We start from the raw sequence: 24,053 nt of genomic DNA on the forward strand, positions 1-24,053 counted from the left end.
TTTTGAGTATTCTTTACTTGTCTCAATCATGACTGGGCATCCCCTTTTGCCAGGTCTCTGCATCCCTGCAATCCAGCTACATGTGTGGCATGTGATCTCTGAATGCCCCTTGGTACATCTGGCTCTTAGACGGTTATGGGGTGGTGGCTTGGGCCATGATCTCCAAATCTGCTGATGTTCATATGAAAAGAATGTGCATCTTTGCTGACTTTCCCAGTAGGTACACTGGAGCATCCATCCTCTTCATGCAGGAGTGCCAGGTTTCCAGTTTGTCAGTGCCCAGAAGTTGAGGAATGGAGGCTTTCTTGCCCTTGCTGACTGAACACACAGCATGTGTTTGACCTGGGGATGGGATGTGAGTGGGTGGTTGCACTGACACCTTAAAAGTTACTTCAGAATAAGAGAGAGAATTCCTGCTCTTGTGAGCAGCCTAACTGAATTACTGGATACTGATAGTCAGTGACATTCCTGAGTTACAGAAACTGTTTCTGTTTTCTCAGAATCGGTTTCTGTAGTGTAGCACTTCATGGAGTAATAAACCCCACACTGAATCTTTATAAGAAGTGAAAATCACGTTCTTATTTTTCACTATTCAAATATGAAAGGTAAATGCTAGTTGTCCAAATGAATTTATTTTTCTGTCCTCCTTCACTTCCCTCTTCTACAAGTCCCCTTTATGCTGCAACAGCTCTACTGTTTAACAATAAAATGGCACAAGTGTAACAGTAGAAATGCTATTGTACTTGGCTGTCATCTCATGTTCGTAACCTGTTCTCAAAAGTATGTATTTTGATGTTCAAGTGTTCAGTTTGATGGTGTTCTTTCCATGTCCTCTGCTGGCTCTTTCATCAAAATAAGTAAATATTAGGAATTACTATTATGATTTTTATTATTTACGATACATTATGTATCATGAAGCTGTTCTTTAAGAGGACAATGTATCATAGCTTTCGTCTGTATTTGTCTTTGTGAAAATCCCCTTCTTTAGGTAGACATCTCAAAGTGCTAATGCAGAAACTAGTGTGTTATTGGAGAGACTGAATTATATCCTAATTCTTCTACATTTGGGGAGGAGGTTGTGGAAGTACAGCACCATTTTTTATTCATTAGCCCACCTACAAAGGGGAGAAGGGAAATTCCTCCAGCTCTCATCAACCAAGTGCTGTGATACACTTAAAATTTTAGAAGCTCAGCCGCAGCTTTCTGTGTCTTTACAGCTGAAGTAATGTAGGAATTATTATTTTAAATGTAGACACTTGTTAAATGGATAGACTAAAAGTGCCAGTTTAAGAATGGGTAGAAATACAAGAACAACACGTAAGAATGGATGTGATATACTTAATTAGAGGATGACATACTGCTGTGGGGGTTTGGAGTTCACCCTGAAGGACTATCATAAACCTCCTGCATTGTGCCCAACCTTTAGATCCTATTTGTTGCTAAGCAGCTGAGTCTATTTAGACAGGTGATGAGGTCCTGCTCCATCAGGACACTCAAGGGCAGTTTCCTGGTCTGACTCCTCGGCAGCAGGTTTTCCTCAGCACCCTCAGATGCGTTTTCTTCCCCGGAATAACACCATCTGCGAGAGTTTGAAGAGGTGCAGACAAGTCACAAGCAAAGAACACGTAGATAAAAGTGGGTGCGTGCTATTCACTCGGCAAAACTCACATTTGTGAGTTACGGAAAGGAAATAGCCGAAGGAAGCCCCTCGACCACCACGGCAGGATCTCACGTAGGTAAAGTGGTTGGGGGGGAATCCGCGTTCGTCGTCTTCGATTGAAGAAGGCATAACCTTTCTTCCGCGCAAGCATTGGTGGTTCAGTGGTAGAATTCTCGCCTGCCACGCGGGAGGCCCGGGTTCGATTCCCGGCCAATGCAGTTGCTCTTTTATTTCCACTTGGTTTCTCCTCGCCTTTTTAAATTTTTTATTTTCACTACTCCTTAAAATATAGAACCAAACCAGCTCTTCCCTTTTAGTAATAACTCTCAAACAGACACCGGCTCCTTGTCGGCCTTGCTGGGCGGACCTTGTACCCCGTCCCACCAGGCTGGAAGTGACGCAGCCGGATTTGCCTTCAAAAATTGCCGGCGGCGGCGGCGGCGGGAGGAGGTGGCGGGCAGGGCCGGGGCGGGGCCAGTGCCGCTGCAGGAGGAAGGGGGGCGGAAGGAGTGAAGAACTCGTGGCTGTCGGGAGCTGCTGCCGCCGCTGACGGTGCGAGCTCTGGGGAGGAGTAAGTGAGCGAGAGGGGCCCGCGGTGTCCGCCCGGGCCCGCCTGTCCCTGCGGCCCGGAGCGGGGGGCGATGGCCGCGCCCCGCGTGGCGGGGCCGCCCCGAGGGCTCCCGGACACGGGCGGGCTCCGCTGCTCTGTCCCGGAGCCGGAGGGCGAGGGGCCGCGGTGGTGGCTGTCGCGACAGCGGTGACCATGACCACGGAGCTCGGCGGTGTCATTATGAGGGCTGTGGCTCACACGTGGTTGGCGCCGCACGGGGCATCGCCGTCGGGGGCTGCCGCTGCCCGCAGGTGTGCGGCCGGCGCTCCCGGCCTCCGCAGTCCGCCTGGGTGGGCTTGCTGGTGCTGCCGGCACGGGCACGGAGCTCTGCTTCCTACTTCTCCCTTCACCCTCCACCTGCTTTTTGGGTTCTGGGGGTTTTTGTTAATATGCAGGAATCTGCGACGATGCAAATTTTCTGTCCAGACAGAGAGAAGCTGCGGGCAGCAATTCCAGGTATCCATTCTGCCGCGGACCTCTCTAAACTTCCGAAGAAATTTGCTAATTTAACATTGAGCATCAAAAAGAATGCTAGCCCCCCTGAAGCGGGGAGTAAGTAGCATGTTTAATAAAGTCTTCTGAAAGGCTTAGCCTGGAAAACATAAAATCATTTGCTACCAGTGTATCTCTGCCTAGTGATTGATTTTTTGTTTGTTTGTTCGCACAAACGGCCAGGTATATTTATATTTGTGGCTGCTGTGGTCTTCTTTTGCTACCGTTGCTGTTGAATACAGCAACGGAATGAGAACCATTTTGTTTAGTGTCCGGTAAGTCTGGCAACTCTTCTTCCCAGGTAATTGACATAATCACTTGTCAATACCAAATGTTGGCCGTGGATATTATGAGGAAAGGTGTTAAAGCTGGAATGGAGCTCGGAGATGATGCAAGGTTATGTCTTCAGTAAAAACTGATTCCTGAAAGCTGTTACTTTGGGGTGTTTTTTTCTCATCTGGCTTGCCAAGAGAACTTTGCAAGTATTACACGGTTGCTTTGATGTCAGAGCCTGTATAGCAGGCTGAAATAATGGAAACATGTGTACTCTGCCAAAATTCAGGCTCTGGCTTAGTGCAGACATTGAGGTTGGAGCGAAGAACTCCTTGGAAGTATTTTCCATGTATGGCTCGTGCTGTTCTTCGAGTCAGCAGGTCCACCACAGTAATTGATACACTCCAGTGTTAATCTTCACTTCTCATCTCTGCATATCAATCTCGTATTTTATTTTTTAAAGTTTTTCTTTGTGTTACAGGATTGATGCAGTGTTCAGTTACCGTTTCCCGGATTCTAACATATCACTGTGAGCAGAAATTACTTACAGTTATTCCTTATGCTGATTTCTTGAAGTCATTATGGAAAACATGAAGTATCCCCCGTGTTTTCTTGATAATGGTCAGGCTGTTATCTTTCAAATGAAATACAAAAAAAAGTTCCAAAACCTCATTCTCACAAGCCGTAGGGATCTTGAACTTTTGTTAGGTTCAACCCTCACTGGACTTGGCTGTTCTGTAGTCTAAAAATATTTTAGGTCCTTGGAGCAAATGATAAAATGTATTTTGTTACTAGAGAAGGGTTGATTTTGGGGAACCTTACATACTCACAGCTAGTGTGAAGAGTGATTATTCTTGTTGTGAAGCGTGTGTGTTTGTACACAGTGAAGAATTAAACTGGCAAGACAAAGTGCTTAGGTTATTTTCCTTGTATCCTGTTCACTGTAAACTTTACGAGCTTTTTAGTGCTTTAGTGGCTGTTGGAACACAGATAACTTCATTGGTCCATGATTCATGGAAAGGTCATGGCTGATAAGTGCAGACCTGCTGCTTTGACATCCTGTTATGTGATAGCACCAAGGACTTGTAAACATACGCAATATTGCTAAGTGTTTGTAAATACTTTAAAAATTATTGAGTAGTGTCGGATTCGTTTTGTGAGAGTTTTAATCCCTTCAGTTCTGGTTTAACTCTGGATTTGTGTGTACTCATGCCTCACACATCCTACACCCGGCTGAGCTGCCCCAGTGTATTGTGACCTTCTGCCACAAACTTCAGTCTACTTTCAGATTAGTACCTTAACTCTTCTTTTTCCCCCTTAGAACGGCTTTAGCATCTTCAGTTACAGGTGCAGCAGAGCCATGGACTCTGATTAGTGTATCAGCTCTGACACTGCCAGAAGTCAAGTGGCAGCAGCAGTGGCATGTCCAGACATAAGCAGAGCCAGCAGCTTTTTCTGCCTCACTTGTACTCAAGAGTCTTGCATTTGAAAGCCACTTCAAGCTCTTCTGCTCTTATGAGTCAAGATGAAGTAACAAATTAAATTTGTTTTCTAGTTTAAACTAAATTATGTTGCATTTTCAATACCACTGATGAAACAGGTGGATTCCAGTAGCATTATAAACTTGCGTGAGCACCTTGTTTTTTCTTTTTTTCTTCCCATGAGTTACTAGCTCATTCTGCTTACATGTCTGTTTCTACTTTCTGTCCTTACTTTCTCTGCCTTTTCTAACCTGAAAATCTCATTTACTCTTTTATTATGTGCAGTGTTACCCTTCTGTTCCCAAGCTTTCATATATTTCTGGCTTAGCCTCTTCAGTTTTGGGGTTTTTTTTAAAAAAAAATAGTTATTTTCACATTTCCAAATGAAAGCTATTCTTACAAACTTTTTTTTTCTTTTTGTGGATACATAGAGTTGCTGTTCTGCTTGGATTGCTCTACAGCATTCAATGAAAAAAAGTTACCTGTGACTTCCCTCTGTATTTAAAAGTCTAGTTTGGTTTTAGTAACTTGCTATTACTTGATTTTTAAAATGTCTATTAGCATCTTGCTCAACTTGTGATTTCAGTAGTGTTAGTCATCGGTTCGAATTCTCAGGACAGGCAAACAGGTGTATCTGGTAGGATGAGCAGGAGTGGAAAAGCTTGCTCCTAAATATAGCAGGGAAAACTTTGGTAACATCTGTGTGATGATCCATACAGCAGCTGACAAACATCTTCAAGCTCTTTCTCCTGAGGTTAAAACCAACAAAACTCCCAAGCCAAACTCTGTCTCCACAGCCTAATTAGCCTGGGATATGTTAGTCTTTGTAGTTGGTGGTCACATTAACTGTATCAGCTTGTAGACATCATGGCCAGCTGGGCGAGTGTCTGGCTGGAGTGAGATTACACGGTGGAGGTTGTGTGATAGCAGGTTTCCAAGCTCACCCCCACGGGTCCCTTCTGCAGGGATGGGTGCGGGCTCTCAGAGGCCTGTCTTCAGCTCCCCTGCTTCCAGAGTTTTGCTGTTTCAGACCGAAAATTTTGACAGCAGCTATCTGCTCCAAGGGAAGCTGGGGAAGGAAGAGGATGGAAGCAAAAAAGAAGAGGATGTTGGCTCAGGAATGCCTGAGCTGTGTGTCTGTGCATAAAACTACTTGGAAAGGGGTCAGAAAAAAGAGTGAAAGCCCTAAAATGTTTGATTTGTACTTAGCAGTCCCTTTTAAAATGGAGAGCTCACATTTTAGCAGTAGGTTGGCAGGTGTGTGCAAAGTGTGGCTTCTGAAACCTCTGATAATGTGTCTGAATTGGACCCTGACCTGGTCTTGAAATATATTCCGTCTTAGGTCTGTTTATGGCGCATGTGAATTTAGTGCCTCTTACATTCTTTAAATAGTTGATCTGTATCAAGTGTGCTTCATCCCAGGGCTTAGCTGGAATTGCTTGTCTGCAGTTGCTTCTTCCTGGCACTGGGTACAGGTACCAAAATGAGAGCAGGACAACTCTCTTGCAGGCATGTTTATTTGCTGATTTTAATGTTTTCTGTGCCTGGTTAAGAAATTAGGAGGTGAGTGGCATTCTTGGTGCATAAGAGGCAAGAAAAGTGGAGACAGTGCAGGTGTCTTAGAGAAGGGGATGGGGTGTATTAAAGACACTGACAGTAACATGGGAGACTGCTCTATGGACAGTGGCACTGTAAAGAATGAGTACTACTTCTACTCTACTTGTGTAAATAATACTTCTGTGCTATTCTAATCTAAAAGCACAGATTCTGCTAGTGCTACAAAGTGGAAGTAGTCACAGTCTATGATGTTTGCTCCAAAAAAACCATGAACAACCACCACTGGCAGGGAAAAATAGCATGGTTTGAACAATATGTTAAATAAAATGGGTAGTTACACACTAAATGTTTAATTGTGGCTTTTGCTTACTTTCAGTGATAACTTAAACAGCCTCAATGTTTTTCAAGGGTTTATTTTTAAGTGTAAGAAGGAAAGTGATAGAAAGATGCAAGCTTGGCATGGAAGATGGATATTTGTTACAAAGAAACATTAAATAAAATTGAAGAATTGTAAAATCAAACTAATGGAAGAACAGTGTTTTCCGCAAGGCAAAAATTAGACTGTTAAAACTCACATGCATGGAATGTTAAGACAAAAAAAAGTTAACTAAACACAATGCACTAGGAAGAAGAGCTTTGATTTATTACTTGATGGGTGTTTTTTGTTTTAAACCACAGGCCAGCACAGTAAAATACTAATTTATCTTACAATAGAATAAAGAGGCAGGGAGAGTATGCAATTGTGACTTGAAACAGTGCATTTAAATCTGCATATTTTATATGGGCTTTTTGACAGAATCTCTGTGACAAGAAACAAAGCTGTGACATGAAAAGTTTAATTTCTAGTAACAGAATATCAGTTATCTTTTTATACAGATGACATTAATTTTAGGCCTTTTTTTTCTATCTGGTATTTTTTCAGCTTCTTTATTTTGGTATGCCAAATGAGCTAATAAGCATATGAAAATACTTCAAAAAAATTGTTCCAGTACTGGGTTGGTTTTTTTACTTAATATTTCCTGGTTTTTTTCAGCTTCATGTTGAACATGAGCCTTGTTATGATCATTGAGAATGTGAAGTTGGCCCGTGAATATGCCTTACTGGGAAATTATGACTCTGCAATGGTCTACTACCAGGGAGTTCTTGACCAAATGAATAAGTATCTGTACTCTGTGAGAGATACCTATCTGCAACAGAAATGGCAGCAGGTAAATTACACTTTTCTGGGACGTTTTGGGGGGAGGAAAGCATTGAAGTAGCAAGAATTGCCTATCTTATTGTAAACAAAAATATAAAAAGACCTACCCCTATTCTCTAATAAACAAGTGTTGTTATATATAGGCTTCTTTTTTGTTACATAGACTTGTTTAAGTCATCTTTATGACTTGTCTTTCAGTGGCAGAACAGTCAATGCAACATGCTCCTTGGGAGCCAGTGCACTGTCTGCCTTGTTGTCTACTTGCTGATGAGTGCCTGTTATGCTGAAATTTTTTAGTCTGGTATCATTTGGGTCTTATTTCCCCCAATGTTTTAGTGGGGCTAAGGTCTTTAATAGCAAGTGAGTTGTTAATTTGTCCTCAACAAAAACCATAATTTCTTTTCATTGGTATTCTGTTTATTAGGTTGATACTTCTGATTGATATTTAGTCTGTTAGGTTTTGTCATACCTGTTTAATCTGCAGAATTTGTCAAAAGTCTTTGTTAAATCCAAAATCTCTCAGTTTGTCCTTTAAATGTGCTGAGGAAGGCAGAAAAACCTCCTTAGTATCTAATGTGCATAATTCTTGTTTATTGAAGTAGAATTAGGTAGCTTGTTAAACCCTGTGGAATCCATCCAGGCATTACATGGGCTTGAACAGAGGACTGTTACAAACTTATTTCCAGTGTGCTTAATGTGCCTAATCTACCTTTTTTTTTTTTTAATCAGGTTTGGCAGGAGATAAGTGTGGAAGCTAAGCATGTGAAAGATATAATGAAAACACTGGAGAGTTTTAAACTAGACAATACTCCATTGAAAGCCTCGCAACAAGAATTACCAGCTCACGATGCAGAAGTCTGGTCTTTGCCAGTACCTGCTGAACGTAGGTAAGAGGAAACCTGAAGACCTAAATTAATATTTATCAGGACAAAGTGTGCTTTGACTTCAGCCTGTTGTGGTGTAATTTTTGTTCTTGAACTTAGATGTGTAACACTCGCACCAGCAGCTTGTGGTGAAGGAGGTGTCATTTTGAGGCAGCCTAATCCAGAATGTTCTGGGGGTTTTATCTTACATTGGCCTGACTAGTGTCAAGCTTCTTCCCCTACCCGCTGTTGGCTGAGTTGTTTGGTTTTGACTTTTTATTTCCCTTTTGTCTTTGTTGGCATTAATTAGCTGGTTCAGGATGCTAAAGACATTGTTCTGTGTGTCTAGTTGGTTTTTGTTTGGCTTTTTTTTTTTTTTTTTTTGTGAGTAGCTGCCTGAGCTGGTTCACTGGAGGTTCTAACATATGCCAGTGGTAGCACAGAGGAGGGAACAGGAGTACATGCAGAGCAGACACAGAACTTTGCATTTTGACATAAAGTGATTGTCAGATTACTTCAGCTGTATTGTCAAATTATTGTTTGAGGCTTTGAACTTACAAGGGTTTTCTCACAGAGAGATACCTTCAGTCTTTATGGGTACATTTTAATGTCTATTTTTAAATTGATTTATTTTAAGCCTGCCTTCTGAAAGAAATGGGTCCTGTGTGATCACATTATTTCTGTATATCTCATTTAATAACTTTAGAATACTCACAGCCAAATTCAGTCAAATGTTATGGAAGGATAAAGTCTGAGAGGTGGAACTTTCCTAATGTTTTGAGGGTTTCTAGAGAAAAGATACACAAATTCATGTTTATAAAAAGGGAAGGTCTTGAGAGAACTGTTCCTGTTCCATTTGTCTTGCCAGCTGCTGAAGTATTGAATTGTGGCAATATGAAAAAGCCACAGTGAAAACTTGGGCTGTGTTGCATCAATTCCCATCTTGAGATAGCAGAACTCACAAACTGAGGTGGAAATTAGGTGTGGAATCACACTGTGTATTTTGAGCTTTGGGGTGGAATCCGTAGGTGTTCATAAATACAAATAGGTTGGTAGAAATTCCACTTGGAGAAGGAAAATACTCCTAACACGTATGGTCTTACCATCAGCATATTCATGTAGTGTAATATGCATTTCATCCTGAAGAGATCTGTAGTGTTCTGACAAACTCATTGCTGTGAATCAATTAAAGACAATTTCTGTGAAGGTATTATGTGAAGGATCCTGACACATCTTAAACGATGCATCAAAACACATCATTTAGTTTCAGTAAATGCTCTCCAAATCAAAGATTTAGATTTTCCGTTCTCTGGAAATATCCCTGAACTTAAACTTGGCTAGTAGCTTATTAATGCCGAAGTTTTAGGGGGGCCCATGGAAAAAGTGTATCTGTGAGAGTAATGGACTTGTATGGGAAAGAAACTGAATTTTAAAAAAGAAGTCCATAATACCAGTCACAATAGTGGTTTATTCCCAGGCACTTCTAGAAGCAGTTTCATTTCCAGCAACTGGAGGCCTCACATACATGTTTTTCTTCAAAGGAAGTGGGAGCAAAAGGAAATGAAAATAAAATTGTCATTCCCACAAAACCTTTACATTTCTTTGTGTAGAGAAGTGAGGACCATGGTGATAAGCAGAATTTTTTTGTTTGTTAATTTTTTCTAGGTTGCATATTACTTTTACTGATGAAATATACAAAGCAAAGCACTTGTTTTAAAAAGTGGACCCTGAGCTTGTGGCAAAGGGAAAATGGATTTTTACTGACTATCTTAAAATACCTGTTCTTGACATATAGCTGTTTCTGACATACAGATTTTTATCTTGAGCAAAATGGCTTTTCAGTTTGTAACCAGTTGATTTGGTTAGGTAGTGCTCACCAGTGGCCTTACACTGAGGCTTTTTGCATATGTTACAACTAATTAGACCTTCGCCAGGACCCAGGAAGCGTCAGTCTGCTCCGTGCAGTGATTGCAGAGCTCACAATAATCGTGTAAGTGCAGCTGTCAGAGGCTCTCACCGTCCATCCTCTCGAAATCCCAGTGATAAAGGGAAGGCAGTCCGCAGCCGGGAAAAAAAGGATCAGCAAAATAAAGGAAAAGAGGAAAAGGTAAACTTGCAAATAACTTCATGGAGTTCTGAAAGTCAGACTTGCTTTCTTACTACTGAGTGTATTCTAAAATGACATCCCTATAAAATGTTTCTTCTGTTCATGTCAGCGTGCTGATTTGAATCTTACCTTGTAGGGTGTCTTTGCTTTGTGCACAGTGTTGATTATGGATTAATTAAAAACAAACAGTTGCTCTGGGAAGTTGGGATCTGGTAAATGTATCTGAAGGTGGGTGTTTCCAAGCTCTTCTTGGTGGTGCCAAGCAGTAGGACAAGAGGCAGTGGGCAGAAACTGATGCACAGGGAGTTCCAGCTGAACATGAGGAAAAACTTCTTTACTGTGCGGGTGACGAGGCACTGGAACAGGTTATCCAAAGAGGTTGTGGAATCTCCCTCACTGGAGATACTCAAGAACCGTCTGCACGCAATCCTGTGCCATGTGCTCTGGGACAACCCTGCTTGAGCAGTGAGGTTGGACCACCGCTGTGGTCCCTTCTGACCTGACCCATTCTGTGATTCTGTGACGTGTTTACGGCAACTTGAAGGCAGTCGTTTAAAATTAATACCACTGGATTTCTGAGATGGAGCCTGGTGGCACTCATTCAAGTGGGACATCTTTGTGGCTTAATTGCTTTGAGTATAATGTAAAGCAAGATTGACTTGCCTCTTCAAAGCATTTCAAGATTTACTTAATCCTTAAAGGAGAGTCTTGTGGGGGTTTTTTTTGTTTTTTGGTTTTTTTTGAGATCTGTTGCTAGCTCCATACTCTATTCAGTTTTAGATGAACAAAACCCCAGCATACTTGAACTCTGATCTGTTCTTGGCAATCAGAGTGCTTTAATTTTCACTTTGTGTTCTGGTCTCCATAAATGTAGCTGATGACCAAAGTAAGAGACCATACAGGAAACAGTAGATTCCTAGTTTTCCAGAGTCTAAAGAAATCAAATATCCATGCAATAGTTTGTTAGCTTCAGCAGCCTTAAGTTGTGGCAAGGTATCATGGCCTGTGGAGATAGCATAATCTACAAGGGTGGAATTCTTTAGCTGTGTAAGCTGCTACTTTTATTAGGAGCTAAATTAGATTGTCTTTGAGTGATAATACTCTCTCCATCAGAATATACCCACAGAGAGACAGGATAGGTCTCTTTTTCTCTTTTACAGTTGTTCTGTCATCACCAGTGCTTGCTGTTAAATGTATAAAACCAGGGTATGTCTAGTGCATTTTATTTCCCTTCAGTTGCATGGTTTCTGCTGTTTGAGCCCTTTCAACTGTGTAGCTTCTTTGCTTCAATTCTGCTGCAGAGCTGCTTCTCTGCTGTTCATGTCCATGCTTCTGTATCAGTTAATTAGCTCTGGTTTTACCCCTGTGGTCTCCCTGCAGATCACCTCTGCTCATTCTACATATGGAAATCACACTTAATTTTGTTTTTTGTGTCCCACATACATGGCATATTTATGACACTTAGAGAATTTGAGATACTCTCAGTGTGATACTTCGTGGTCCAGTCTTATGCATTATTTCCCGCTACCTTGTCTCAGATAGTTTTAGGTTTCTCTGGGAGAAGAGGCAGAAACTGTTACACTGGGATAGGTGTATGCAGTTTTGATTAGGTACCAAAGCAAAGAAACTGCATCAGTGCAATATGCTGGCTTTGGGGAGAAGGAAATGGAACAAGGGCAGTACAGAAATCTGGGTGAAACACACAGATCCATCCTGCAGTGCAGCTGTAATGTGGATGCTTCATAATAATTCATGCTGGTTTATGTTGCCACCTTCTAAAAATATGATGCTGTTATGGAATTGTGATAAAAACTAATTAGTAGCATAACCATTGTTATGTATTTACATTGTTATATCCTTTATATGTAGAACAAATCCGCATCAGAGATTTCAGAGTCTGAACCAAAGAAATTTGATAGTACTGGATATGACAAAGATTTAGTAGAAGCTTTGGAAAGAGATATAATTTCTCAGAATCCCAACATTCGATGGTAAGTTTGAGTACTGCTGTTTAGCCTCTTGAGTTGTTGTTTCTATTCCCTCTTACATGATATGACAAGAATTAAGTATTTTATCAGATACTTACGTAAGGAAAGTATATACAGCTTTTCCTTACTGCCTTTGAATAGGCAACTAAACTTCTTATGTAGCTGAATATTTCTAGAGCTCAATTTTTTTTTCCCCCCCACACATAGCTTCATATAATAGTTGGGGCTGGATGGGACCTTTAAAGATCAGCTTAAGCAGTCCTTGCCATGGGCAGGGACATCTTTCCCTAGATCAGATTGCCTAAAGTCCTCTCCAACCTGGCCATATGAAGCTTATCAAAATTTTCTGAGAGTCCTAAAATCAATTTTTGAGATACTCTTTTGCAATGTAAAACTTTCTAATGTCTGTCAGTGTCTCTTGATTTGAAAAACTGTTTTGCTACTCTGGGGCATAGCAAGACAGAAAACTGATTATGATGCCATGAAGATTTTTTGCCTTTTCTTTTATACCCCTGTTACACCTTTTTTACAACTTCTGTATTCTTTAGTGCTTTTTGCCTACATTCTTGGACTTGTCAAGCTAGGAGACTAAACATTTTAGAAGCTTTGTAGTTAGAGATCAGTGTGTCCCAGACCCCAAGGTCCTCTCCAGAACACATTCTGTAAACTAAGATAGAACCATCCAGGGTGAGGCTCCTTGGGGAGGGGGGCTCATTGGAGTCTCTCATTGGGGAATTTTTGATAGATATGCTAATTAGTAAAACCTATAATGTTATACCTGATCTTTTGGGGGTGGGCATTGCAAGGTGCATTGAGGTGCATTTGACCTGGACGTGTGCACCTAAGGATCCTTAAAATAAATACCAAGGTAAAATCCCTTTTCCTTCTTCTAACCGTGTCTGACTCTTGATTTTAAGACCAGGAAAAGGCATCAATTAACAAAGGAGCTATGTCAATATCAGAACCCTTTGAAATGTTGCTGGACGTGATGTGGTCACTAGTATAAAATAAAATCCTGTGCCAGTACCTTTACATAAATGTGTTAAACCTTATACAAAGGTTGTTTTGTGTTTCAAATGTTTCCAAGCTTAGGTGGTTTTGTGAGGATTAAATGAGCAAAAATCTTTTGGCAAATAAAGTAGGCTTTAAAAAAACCTGAACAGCCCCACAAAACACTTTGTGTGCATGCAGCTGTCCTGTATTTCAGTTTAATATTTAAATATGTTTCAGTTTTTATATTGACTCTTAAATTACGACTTCAGATTTGAAACTAATTCTTCATATAGATGTGTTTTGAAACCAAAATGTTACTTGGGCACCTGCTGATAAGAGGAATGCCCTGAGAGTTACCCTCAAGGAAATAAGACCAGCCTGTAAGGTATCTAAGAATTAATACATTTGTAACTCTGAAAAAGAATTCTAAAAATTCTCTTTAATTCTACTCCATTTACTAGTCTTCAGCAAGTTGTTCTTGTAACAATGAAAGAAGGTATTTAAGTTTCAGGGCCATCTCAGCAAAAGAAGAAAGCATAATCTGTAGTTAGCCTAAGTTGCACCAACTTGCTTTACTCTGCTTGTTCTTCTGTGTATACTGACAGTGGTGCTCTAGTGAAATAGTTCATGTCGTTCTTGCTTTTGCATCCAGCTGGAGTCTACCTGCCAGATGCCAATTGTAGTTGTTACAGGCTTTTGCCATTAGAACGTAAATAATTCAGGAAAATGCATTGGGTTTATGGGAGAGCTGGTGTGTAAGTTTAATTGTGCTGTGGAGTGACTCTTGCATGCCATCTGAATCTGTCAAACAACTTTCTCTTTCTTGTCAGGGATGACATTGCTGATTTAGTAGAAGCCAAAAAGCTGCTTAAGGAAGCTGTAGTTTTACCAATGTGGATGCCAGAGTTTTTTAAGGGGATTAGAAGACCCTGGAAGGTATGAAAAAAACCTGCTTCTGTGATCATAAGTAGGATTTTGAGATTGCATCTTGGCAGAGTAAGAAATGTCAAATGTTTTACAGTTTAAGTAAATTCTTTCCACATTTTAGTAGCAAAATTTATGGTAAATAATAACAGCAAGACAAACATGTCAGCCAGATACCTGCACTGTCTTCAGCTACGTGTTTGCAAGTAAGCAATAGTATTCATTACTTACCTTTGAATAACTTTTCAAGGGAAAGTGTACATCCAGTATTTTACTATTACACTAAACAAACTGTAAAGTTCTCTGTTTTGGTTCTTGTCCTAAAAGTGGTTCTTTTTCATATTAATAGGGTGTGCTGATGGTTGGTCCTCCTGGTACTGGAAAGACCCTCCTAGCAAAAGCTGTAGCCACTGAATGCAAGACAACTTTTTTCAATGTTTCTTCTTCCACACTTACCTCAAAATACAGAGGAGAATCTGAGAAACTTGTTCGTCTGCTGTTTGAAATGGTGATTTAAATTTCTGAATATGAGCAGTGAGATAATGAAGTAGAATCACCTCTGGAACAATGAAACCTTACCAAGGTTTCATACTCATAGCATACATAAACGGCTCTCCAAGCTTCAAATGCTTGGGGCATTTCTGATTTGCCCATTTGCATTTCAAGATTATTCCTAAATAGATTTATAAAAGCTGAAAAATTAGGTCATCTTTAATTTTCAGGGTTAGCTTGCTATGTTAGAGGTAGCTCACTAAGCTGGTGAGTGCTGCAGAACATACTTGAATGTAAATATAGGGATGGAATTAATTGCTTTCTGGGTGAGAACCCTATTTTTAGGCTGTGTTTTGTTGTTTTTGTGGGTGGTTTTTTGTTTGTGCTTAAAAGAAGTGGCCTTCCAAACTGTATTTGGCTTCAGAGCACATAATCTTGAAATGGGCTCAGAAAATAGTTGCCTTATTTTTCCATGTGTTACCAGGTTTGCATGCAGTGTTTGCACAGTACTGAAGGGGAAAGCAGAGTTGCAGTTACAGTAGTCAGAAAAGTCAGGAAGTAAAAGATCTTTCACATTATGGTTTGGTAGGTCTGGTACCAGCTCATTTAATGTGATTAGTCAAAAATGCAGATACACAATGAACAGCATCTCAACTGCTCTTTTTTATTATCCTGGATCCTTGTCTTTAAATGCTCTTGTTTTCAAAAAGGTCAGTTATTTTGCAGTTGACCTCTCTTGGACAGGTTCCATGTCATGGTGTCCCAGCTTAACATTCATCCTAACTTTAACTGAAATCTTATTCAAGCATTCTGTGATGACTTTCACAGCTAAAAATGTTACTCCTAATGTGGAAAACTGCCTATAGCTTATTAAATGTTTTTTTATAGCCCTAGCAACTACAGGACTTTGCCAAAAGCTCTCCTACTCAAATGCTGTGAATGAATGCACAGCTGCTCTGTACCTGAGTGCTGGGGTCCAAGAGAGGAAAGGGTGGGGATTGTTCAATACTTGTGAGCTGATAGAATGGGGTAAATACATCATTACTCAGCTCTGAATATGCTGCTACTTCTTAAATGAGAGTAGACTGCTATCTCAGCTTCTTCTTTATCTTTTGCTTTCTTCAGGCTCGATTTTATGCCCCGACAACCATATTTATTGATGAGATAGACTCCATCTGTAGCCGCAGGGGAACTTCAGAGGAGCATGAAGCCAGCCGACGTGTGAAGGCAGAACTGCTGGTTCAAATGGATGGTAAATAACCTGATCACTGGGAACTGCTGGACTGGAGGAAACTTGAGGGACAAAAACCAAAAATCATTCAAAACTTCACTCTTCAGAAGCAGTTTTTTGAAAGCCTTACATGAAATTTGGGTTAAAAGCTACAAGTGATGTTGTTTAAGTCTTTTGGCCTCTGAGCCAAAAGTGATTCAGAAAAGGAGGATTCAATAGAAAATACATGATTTCAAAAGAGCAGCAGAAAAACCCCCTGTTTCTCTCAGTCTTCGCCTGGCATGTCACTCACTTCTTCAAAATTTAAGTAAAAAGTGGTTCAAAAGAACTGTTACCTGTTCCAATTTAAACTTCAAAGGCAGCATTACACTTAACTTCTTTGGGATCTCTCTTTCTCCCAAAAATATAAATAAAAGTGAAGATCATCTATTTCATAGAAGTGGTTGGGAGAGTTTTCATTTTAAAACACTGAATTCACTACAGATGTGTGGCTAGTATTTCACAAATCAGCGAAGTTCAAAAGCAGGTAACAGCGCAGAGTTGCTGTAGAGGCATCCTTTTTATATTCTGGTGAGCACAGAGAAGGAAAGGAACTACTGAAAAGTGCTAATCTATGGACTGATTTGTGATAGAATTCCAGGAGTCAGAAGATTTGCATATTTATTTCTCCTTCTCTGATGTTGGTACCCTTTTATTTTTGTCTTTAAAGAGCAGCAAAGCTGTAATACTGTTCTCATGTCAAGTATGTACATAATCTGATTTTATTAATAACAACTATTTGAATCCTTTTACTTAGGCTTTCATAAATAGTGTTTTATATGCAGGTTCTCAAGCAGACTAGGTGCAATGGCTATCCCACAGCCCAATCCTGTTGTTCTAAGCAAAAACAGTAGATACAGAGAGTAGCAACTTTAAGAAAATTACCTTCTTCCTATTGTAGCAGGTTCATACTGTTTAGAAATTGAGGTATTCTGTCTGTCTCTGAGAAGTTGTGATTTAGTTCACCAAATTTAAACATTACTTCAGCAGTTTGTACAGTCCATCTGTACACGTGGAACCTTTGGCCTGAATTCAGAAGTGAGGACACCTTGTAGGGAAGTCATGCTGCTTTTGTGTGGCTGTTGGTGAATACTGTGAGGGACGTCTGGTTTTTGGTGTGGTGGTGGTGTTGGGGGTTGTTTTGTTTCCTTGCATGCTGTTATAAGGTGTCGACATGAAAACTGAACCACTGTTTTGGCAGAAGTACAAACAACCTCCTGTGAAACCATTCTAGCTATGATAGAGAGGAACTTCCTGGTCTGAGCAGTGGCCTCTGCCCCTGCTCCTGTTTAAACCAAGTTTCCATTTATGCTTGCAGGCTGTCATAGAGATGAAAAAGCGAACTCTGTTGCACTTGGTGATTCTATTATGCTTGGGCTTATTAAAGTGCAGTAGAGTAGCTGCTTTAATACTACAGAACTGTTTTCTCCATACATGAAATTTCAGAAAACATATGTATATTTTACCTCCTCTTTTCTCCATTGCAGGTGTTGGGGGGGCTACTGAAAATGATGATCCTTCTAAGATGGTCATGGTACTTGCTGCTACTAATTTTCCTTGGGATATTGATGAAGCCCTACGACGGAGACTAGAAAAGAGAATTTACATTCCTTTACCATCAGGTATGAAGAATTCGGGAGAGGAGTAGAGGAGTAGTTAAAAATTCTAAAATCTAAACTTTATCAATATTGCTTTAGTTTTGATCACTTGGTTTAAAAATCTAATTGATACATGTATGCAAATTCACTTACGGATTCAGAACCAGGCTGAATTTAAACATAAACATTTACTCTTGTAGCAAGTACAGTGTCCTTTTTCTCATTCTTCTCTCTTATCCTCCTTCAATTTATTATTTATCTTCAGAAAACAAATTGTATAGACTCAATTTTGTTTTCTCTGGTTAGCCAAAGGTAGAGAGGAACTCCTGAAAATAAATCTGCGAGAGCTGGAACTGGCTGACGATGTTGACCTTGCAAACATAGCTGAGAAAATGGAGGGTTATTCAGGTGCAGACATTACCAATGTATGCAGGTAAGTTGACATTGCATCATTTGTGTTACTACTGCTGCAGACTCTGGGAAAACTGTAAGGTAACCAGTTTACATGATTAAAGTTATTGCATAAAAATGGACTGTAACTTGTCTTTTATGTATGGCTAAAAGGTGAAATACTGCATTAATACTTACCTAAATTTCCGTTTGAAGAGTAGTTGCAACCTAGTAATCTAATCCGCTGTGGTTTAGGTAAAATTCTACCTTCTTTCATGTAGACTAAATTCCATGCATGAGGACTATCCAGAGGATGGTAAACTTTAACTTGTAGAGTTGAAGTCATTCTGCTGGGGTTGTACAATTTCTGCAGAAATCCATGTGTAAGAGGCAACAGTGATAGAGGCTGGAATAACTAAAGTAAAAACACAGGGTTTTCTTCCTTCATGACATGGAAAAGGTGTAGAGTCTTGTGTGATGGTGCAAGAGCTGTGTACTCAGCACGTTGGTTTTTGTGATGAGACTGACTAAAGTTTTCTGCTACCTGCTCCATTTCCCTATCTTCTCTGTTCTATTGGCATACAATTGTGAGCATATTCTCTAGCCTAGATTCCTGAAATAATTGACTAAAAATACCTTCTTATCCTTCTGTTATATTTTCTTTGAAAAATTGGAAAGGGAAGGAAAGGACTGATCTATTAAGAGGTAAGTGTCAGTTGTCCCATGCACATTAAAAGACTTGCACTGGCACAGTTGCAGCAGTGGCAAACTCTGGGATCTGCAGTACGGGGCAGAGAACTGAAGCTGCTTAAGGTGCTGTTGTCATCTGATAAGCACCTGTGTAACGCTGCTTTCAGGCTTTGGAGGTAGCATGGAAGTGTGGCAGGGCAAGGCTTCAGCTCCTAGTTGTTCCAGCCCAACTTTTGTGGGGTTGTGCTTTGAGCATGATGAGAGAGCTGGAGTAAAGGCACCTCCTGGCTACTTCCTCAAATGTGGATCCGTTTCTTGCCTAGATTCCTAACGTGGCTCTGCAGACACGTGTCAGCACAGCTGAGAGGACAATGTGCTGTGCTACAGGGATGAAAGCAAGTAGCCTGTACACAAAGCTGCTGCCAAAGGCTCTGTCAGCAGGGCTGCTGCAGGCTGAGCTAAAAGTTTGGAGCCTCCTTGCACAGTGTCTAGGAAAAGAATGGTATGTTAGTTGCTCTGAATCTGTGTTGTGCAGGTTTGTTTCATTTGTAGGTTTGTGAGATGAATTTGTGGTGTTCTTTTGATCAGTCTTGGTGTTGGTTCTGCTTTGAAAGCAGTTTGTGCTAATAGGTTCATGTTGTATGAAAGAGTGTTTATTTGATCTGGTGCTTTGTGCATTTTAGCTGCAGTTTGTCTCCTCCAGTCTGTTCAGTGTTTGTTGTTTGTAATTAATTTTATACTGAATATCAATACATTGTTTTAGAAGTGAAAATACTTGTGATGTTTTTCAGTGAATTTTATGTGTATGTGTATTTGTACACAGTTACATTTGATTTTTTTAACCAAAGTCCATTTGTACAAATACTATTAAAAAAAAAGGCAAACAGATAAAAAAAAACCACAAAGAAACATCTGAATCTTCCACTTGTGGCAGTCTCTGAAGTGATGACTGAGGTGGCAGCAAGCAGAAAACCAGATGAACTGGGATTTGGATGTCCATGATTTGAAATCACGAAGAAAGTACTCATATTAGCCTGTGTATTTACACTTTGTTCATGGTGTCAGCTCTTGGGCATGATTGTTTCATTTACGTTGAGACAAAAAGATGTGGATGATTTAAAAGCGCTTTTTTATGATTCAGGCTCTCAGTATGTAAGCATAGTAAAGTCCAAGCCTGTATACTGTGACAGTCCTTGCTAGTGACACAAGCAAAACCTAAGAATAAGTGGACCAAGAGCTCTGGTTTACTGAAATGACCCTCCTATCTTAAAGAATTTGAGGTGAAGTCCAAAGTTTGCTGAGCCAGAGTGAAAACCAGTCAGAGGTAACACTACAGTTCCTAGCAGTCAGCATATAACCATGGGAAATGAAGGTGAACCTTCATTTTAAAATGACTTTCAGGAAATACAAAATGCATCTAAATTGCAGATTAGATGTGAGTATGAACTGACTTTGAATCGTTGTTTTGAGTGGACTGTGAATGTTGAAAGGCCTTCAGAACAGAACTGGCCCCTGCTGGCCCCTCCAGTGGGTGGCTGCATGTTTTTTGAATACAGCTTTGGTGCTTCTCCAGGCACCAAGAGTGCGTTTGAGAAAGCACCAGGAGTTCCGTTTGGAATGACTGTCCATAAAATGACTTTACAAAAGGAAGTGGTGGCAGCTGCACTTCAGTTCTTTCTGTGTGTTAAGGTATGATGGGCTGGTTGGTTGGATTGTTGGATTGTTTTTGCTGGACTTTCTGGGGTTTTTTTAACTGCTGTCTGGAAGCAAATTAGATGCATGGAATGTTCCCCCCACCCCACTGTGTAACAGTAGCTTATGGTTTATAAATGATGATGTAACAGCAAAGCATGGTGATATTTGGTTGAGATGGAGTTCAATGAGGCAACCTTTTGGTTGGTCTGACATTTTTGCTCCTGTGTTACAGGTTTTAATTTATTAATTAGCACTGAGATTAGCTCGGTTGGTCAGAGCATGGTACTGATAACATCAAGGTTGTGGGTTCGATCCCTGTAAAGGCCGTTCATTTAAGAGTTGGACTCGATGATCCTTGTGGGTCCCTTCCAACTTGGAATATTCTGTGATTCTGTGAATTATTTAGTAAATTCTGTGAATTATTTAGTAAATTCCTTAAGTCTGTCAGCTATGGTTTCCTTTCAGGGGGGAGGGGGTGGTACTGAAACAGAATATGCTCAAACCATCTTCCTAAATCCTTCTGGAAGACAAACGTGTAAGTTTTTCTCTCTTTGGATTCGCACCTACTGATATGACACAATATACTATTGTGACATCACCGAGATTACACTTCCATCTTTTTTACTGCTAGACAAATAAGCAGCATTTTCTGGTTATTATAAGATATATAACAATGAATTAGCAGGAACTTTAGCCTTCCAGTGTTACCTAATTATCACCTCACCAGCTCATCACCTGCTGCTACCAGATTTCCTGCTGGAAATCTAAATGTAGTCAAACCTAACATGAAAGAAAATGACACACTCATAAAAACACTCAGTGCTTATTAAGGCCAGAAGTTTGAGGAGCTACAGACAACAGATTTTGTCATTTAACACTGAGATGTGAGCATACCGGTTAGAGGTAGATACTGTTGACTTCTCTGTCTTTGAAGTGGGATTCCTGTTCAGACATTCAAAACACTCCAGCTACTCCTTCTATATCTAGGAGGAGTGAAATTGTTATTGCCTTGTTGCTGTTCAAAAATACTATAAATAGCAGCTGCATCATAGGCATGCAGTGACATCAGCGAAACCAGTTTGTCTTTACCTCTTTTGCCTAGCCTGTGAATAGCAGCTGTTCAGATAATGCCATGTTTGAAAAATATGGATAGCATGGTATTGTAGTTTGTACAAGCACTTTGAGATCTTCCCATCAAAGTTTACAATTCTTTATTGTATCTTTCTGAATGCAGCAGCTTAGCTGGAATGCCATGTTGAGCCTTTCAAACAATTGAACTTGCCATCCTGCATTGAGTAATGATTTTATTTTCTTACCCTCCGACTAGAGATGCATCGTTGATGGCTATGAGGAGGCGTATTGAAGGCTTGACACCAGAAGAAATAAGAAATCTTCCCCGAGATGAAATGCACATGCCAACAACTATGGAAGACTTTGAAATAGCTTTGAAGAAAGTTTCTAAATCTGTATCTGCTGCGGACATTGAGAAATATGAGAAATGGATAGTTGAGTTTGGATCATGTTGAGTTGTCTTCTCTTGAAGAAAGACCACCTTATGTCTTAAAACAGCTTTAGAAGTAATCAGTGATGTGTCACTGCACTGCATGCTCTTTTTAACTTTTGTAATTTAAGAGTAACAGATGTCTAAATAAATTTTTTTCGAAAATGCAAATTCTGCCTACCTCTCTTTGAACTAGCTCAAAAGTCACCCATTTTTCTCACATGCTGATGAGTATCTGCTTTGATTTTCAAGATTTTAAAATTACTTCAGTTCTAGAACTCCTTTCATCAGAGTATTTACTCTTGAAAAATTGCTCTTGTGTCAATAAAACCCCGCAAACTAGCCCTGCTAAGTGAGTCAGGGATGCTGAGAAAATGGGACAAACAAGATGCCGATGGTCTTCCTCGCTGATACTGGCGAATTCTGCCCTTAAATGGTTGTTAAAGAACCTGTGCAAAGGCTGAGGTGTGGAACAGCAACCCTCACGCTGGAACAGTCAATGGAGTCAGTGAAGTTTGAGCAAGGGGTAAGATCATCACAGGTTTACAGTAGCTGTTAAGTAATATTAAAATACATCCAGCTGGTATAAACTAATTCTGTGCAGCCAGCAGTGATGCTGTCACAGGTGTAGTTTCCTTGTTAGCTTGAGAAATGAAAAGCTTTCTGGCATTAATTCTGAAATAGTTTTTCTTCCTTGACTGTCTGGTACTGCAAGCAGCAAAACTCCAGACTGGTGAGTTGGGTCCTGGTTTACACGGTTATTCTGGTAAGGCTGTTCTGATAAGGCAGCATGTGTTGTGTTTGTGCTCAGTTGATAACCCTGACTTTACAGTTGACATCTAAATTCTCTTTTTTCATCACTTAGTAAGTGGCATGTAGAAGCAGTTATCTGAGAATGGTTCTGCAGTAACCATCCAGGTGATTTAGATTTTGCTGAACAGTGGTAATTGTAACTAAAACACCTTTAATTTCTATTCATCTTCTACTATTTTGGAAACTCGTCTTCCTGCCAGCTCCTCCCAGTGGAGCCAGCTGTAGTTCTGCTTATGGGTAAACTTCATGATTTTTTGTGAATCAAATAGGTCTGGACTTTTTCCAGCTGGTAGATACATGCTGTATAAAGCTGGCTGTGGAATTCCTGCTCAAATGTCTCTTCAGATGCTGCAAGGTAGGTGGGAAGGACAAATGGTAACGCAAAGTTGCAGTCTGAGTAGGAGGCAAGTGCATTTCAAAGACACAGCTGTGTACATGCCATTCATCACTGTGTTGTGAGTGACAGCTGGACACACTGAAAAGGGACTTCCAGCAGCGTCAACAATGAGAGGCTCAAGTATGACACAGATCTTGTAGAGTTCCTGAATCCCTGGGTGGACCTGGCATGATGAACCCAGAAATGAAAGGGAAAAGTTGAGGTGAGTGTACAGGTATGTACATTTATAGACTTCCATTTCCAGAACGGAAAACAAATTTACTACTTCCGGATAGCCATATGTGTCAGAGTTAATAAAAATATGCAAGATTTTGAAGATGTGGGTTCTCACTATTTATTTTCCTGTTTGTATGTTAGGGTGAGAGTGTAGCTGTCAGCTGTTGTTGCAGGAGGAGATTTTTTTCTCGTAATTCACTGCAAACAAACCAAAATACTCAATCTGTCCCCAGCGTAAGAAGGGAGAGTAGGCAAGCTTTGGTCCTTGGCAGCAGTCCAGTAAGGGGCCACTTAGACTAAGTGTGATACATTTTGAGAACTTCTAAAGTAAATCTCAATTTAAAAGCAGTAGTTTAGTTTTCAACCAGCCCTGTTCACTCTAAATGAACAAAATTACCATCTCTGTAATGTGTGGTACAGGGAGGAAAAGGTGGTAGAAGCTGAATTTGTAGCTCAGAGGTTCATTTTGGTTTGGAACACTCAACGTGGTGATACGTGGTTCTGAGGGCAAGAAGGGCTGCAGTGAGAGCCATAGTTTGAGAGATGATGTTGCTCTTTCTAAAAACCTGCTCCCATCCTACCAGCGATGTTTTTGGGTAGCTGGGTTTTGTTGGGGTTTTTTTTCAGTTCCCAGTCCCCCACCCCAATTCCTTCCCCTAGAGGGCACATGTATCGTGATCAGTTCCTGTCTGGAAAAATGAGACCTACCATGACTGGCACGCAGGACAGTTGCCCTTTCCTTACTGTCTTGGCTGAGGTGGTTTTTAAATCTATTTACAAAATAGTTCAGAGTGGTGCTAGGTCAGAGTAGCACGCCTCTGAAAGGCATGAGACTTGTGATTTGG

General features: G+C 40.4%; 1 protein-coding gene and 1 non-coding gene across 7 annotated transcripts; both read left to right on the forward strand.

Moving 5' to 3' along the window:
- The first annotated feature begins 1,508 nt into the window (after positions 1-1,508).
- KATNA1 (katanin catalytic subunit A1) lies at positions 1,509-21,953 on the forward strand. 6 transcript variants are annotated; one of them, XR_005604127.1, is made up of 12 exons: positions 2,140-2,231; positions 7,107-7,281; positions 8,001-8,158; positions 10,058-10,241; positions 12,111-12,232; positions 14,053-14,158; positions 14,496-14,654; positions 15,764-15,890; positions 17,396-17,530; positions 17,813-17,939; positions 18,910-19,088; positions 21,609-21,694. XR_005604127.1 is itself a non-coding variant. In XM_019289648.3 (11 exons), exons 2-11 carry the CDS (start codon positions 7,111-7,113, stop codon positions 21,805-21,807), a joined length of 1,488 nt encoding a protein of 495 aa, XP_019145193.1. In that variant the 5' UTR covers positions 1,509-1,736; positions 7,107-7,110; the 3' UTR covers positions 21,808-21,953. The 6 variants fall into 6 exon arrangements, 5 of the variants coding, with proteins under 5 accessions (XP_019145193.1, XP_019145198.1, XP_039424697.1 ...); XM_019289648.3 differs by lacking the exons at positions 2,140-2,231; positions 18,910-19,088 and adding an exon at positions 1,509-1,736 and having other exon boundaries at positions 21,609-21,953; XM_019289653.3 differs by lacking the exons at positions 2,140-2,231; positions 18,910-19,088 and adding an exon at positions 1,509-1,732 and having other exon boundaries at positions 21,609-21,953.
- TRNAG-GCC lies at positions 1,808-1,878 on the forward strand. The gene has a single exon. It is a non-coding gene; the product is annotated as a tRNA-Gly (tRNA).
- Positions 21,954-24,053: the final 2,100 nt, after the last annotated feature.

The sequence above is a fragment of the Corvus cornix genome, chromosome 3 (assembly GCF_000738735.6).
Source record: "Corvus cornix cornix isolate S_Up_H32 chromosome 3, ASM73873v5, whole genome shotgun sequence".
Classification (NCBI taxonomy): Eukaryota; Metazoa; Chordata; class Aves; order Passeriformes; family Corvidae; genus Corvus; species Corvus cornix.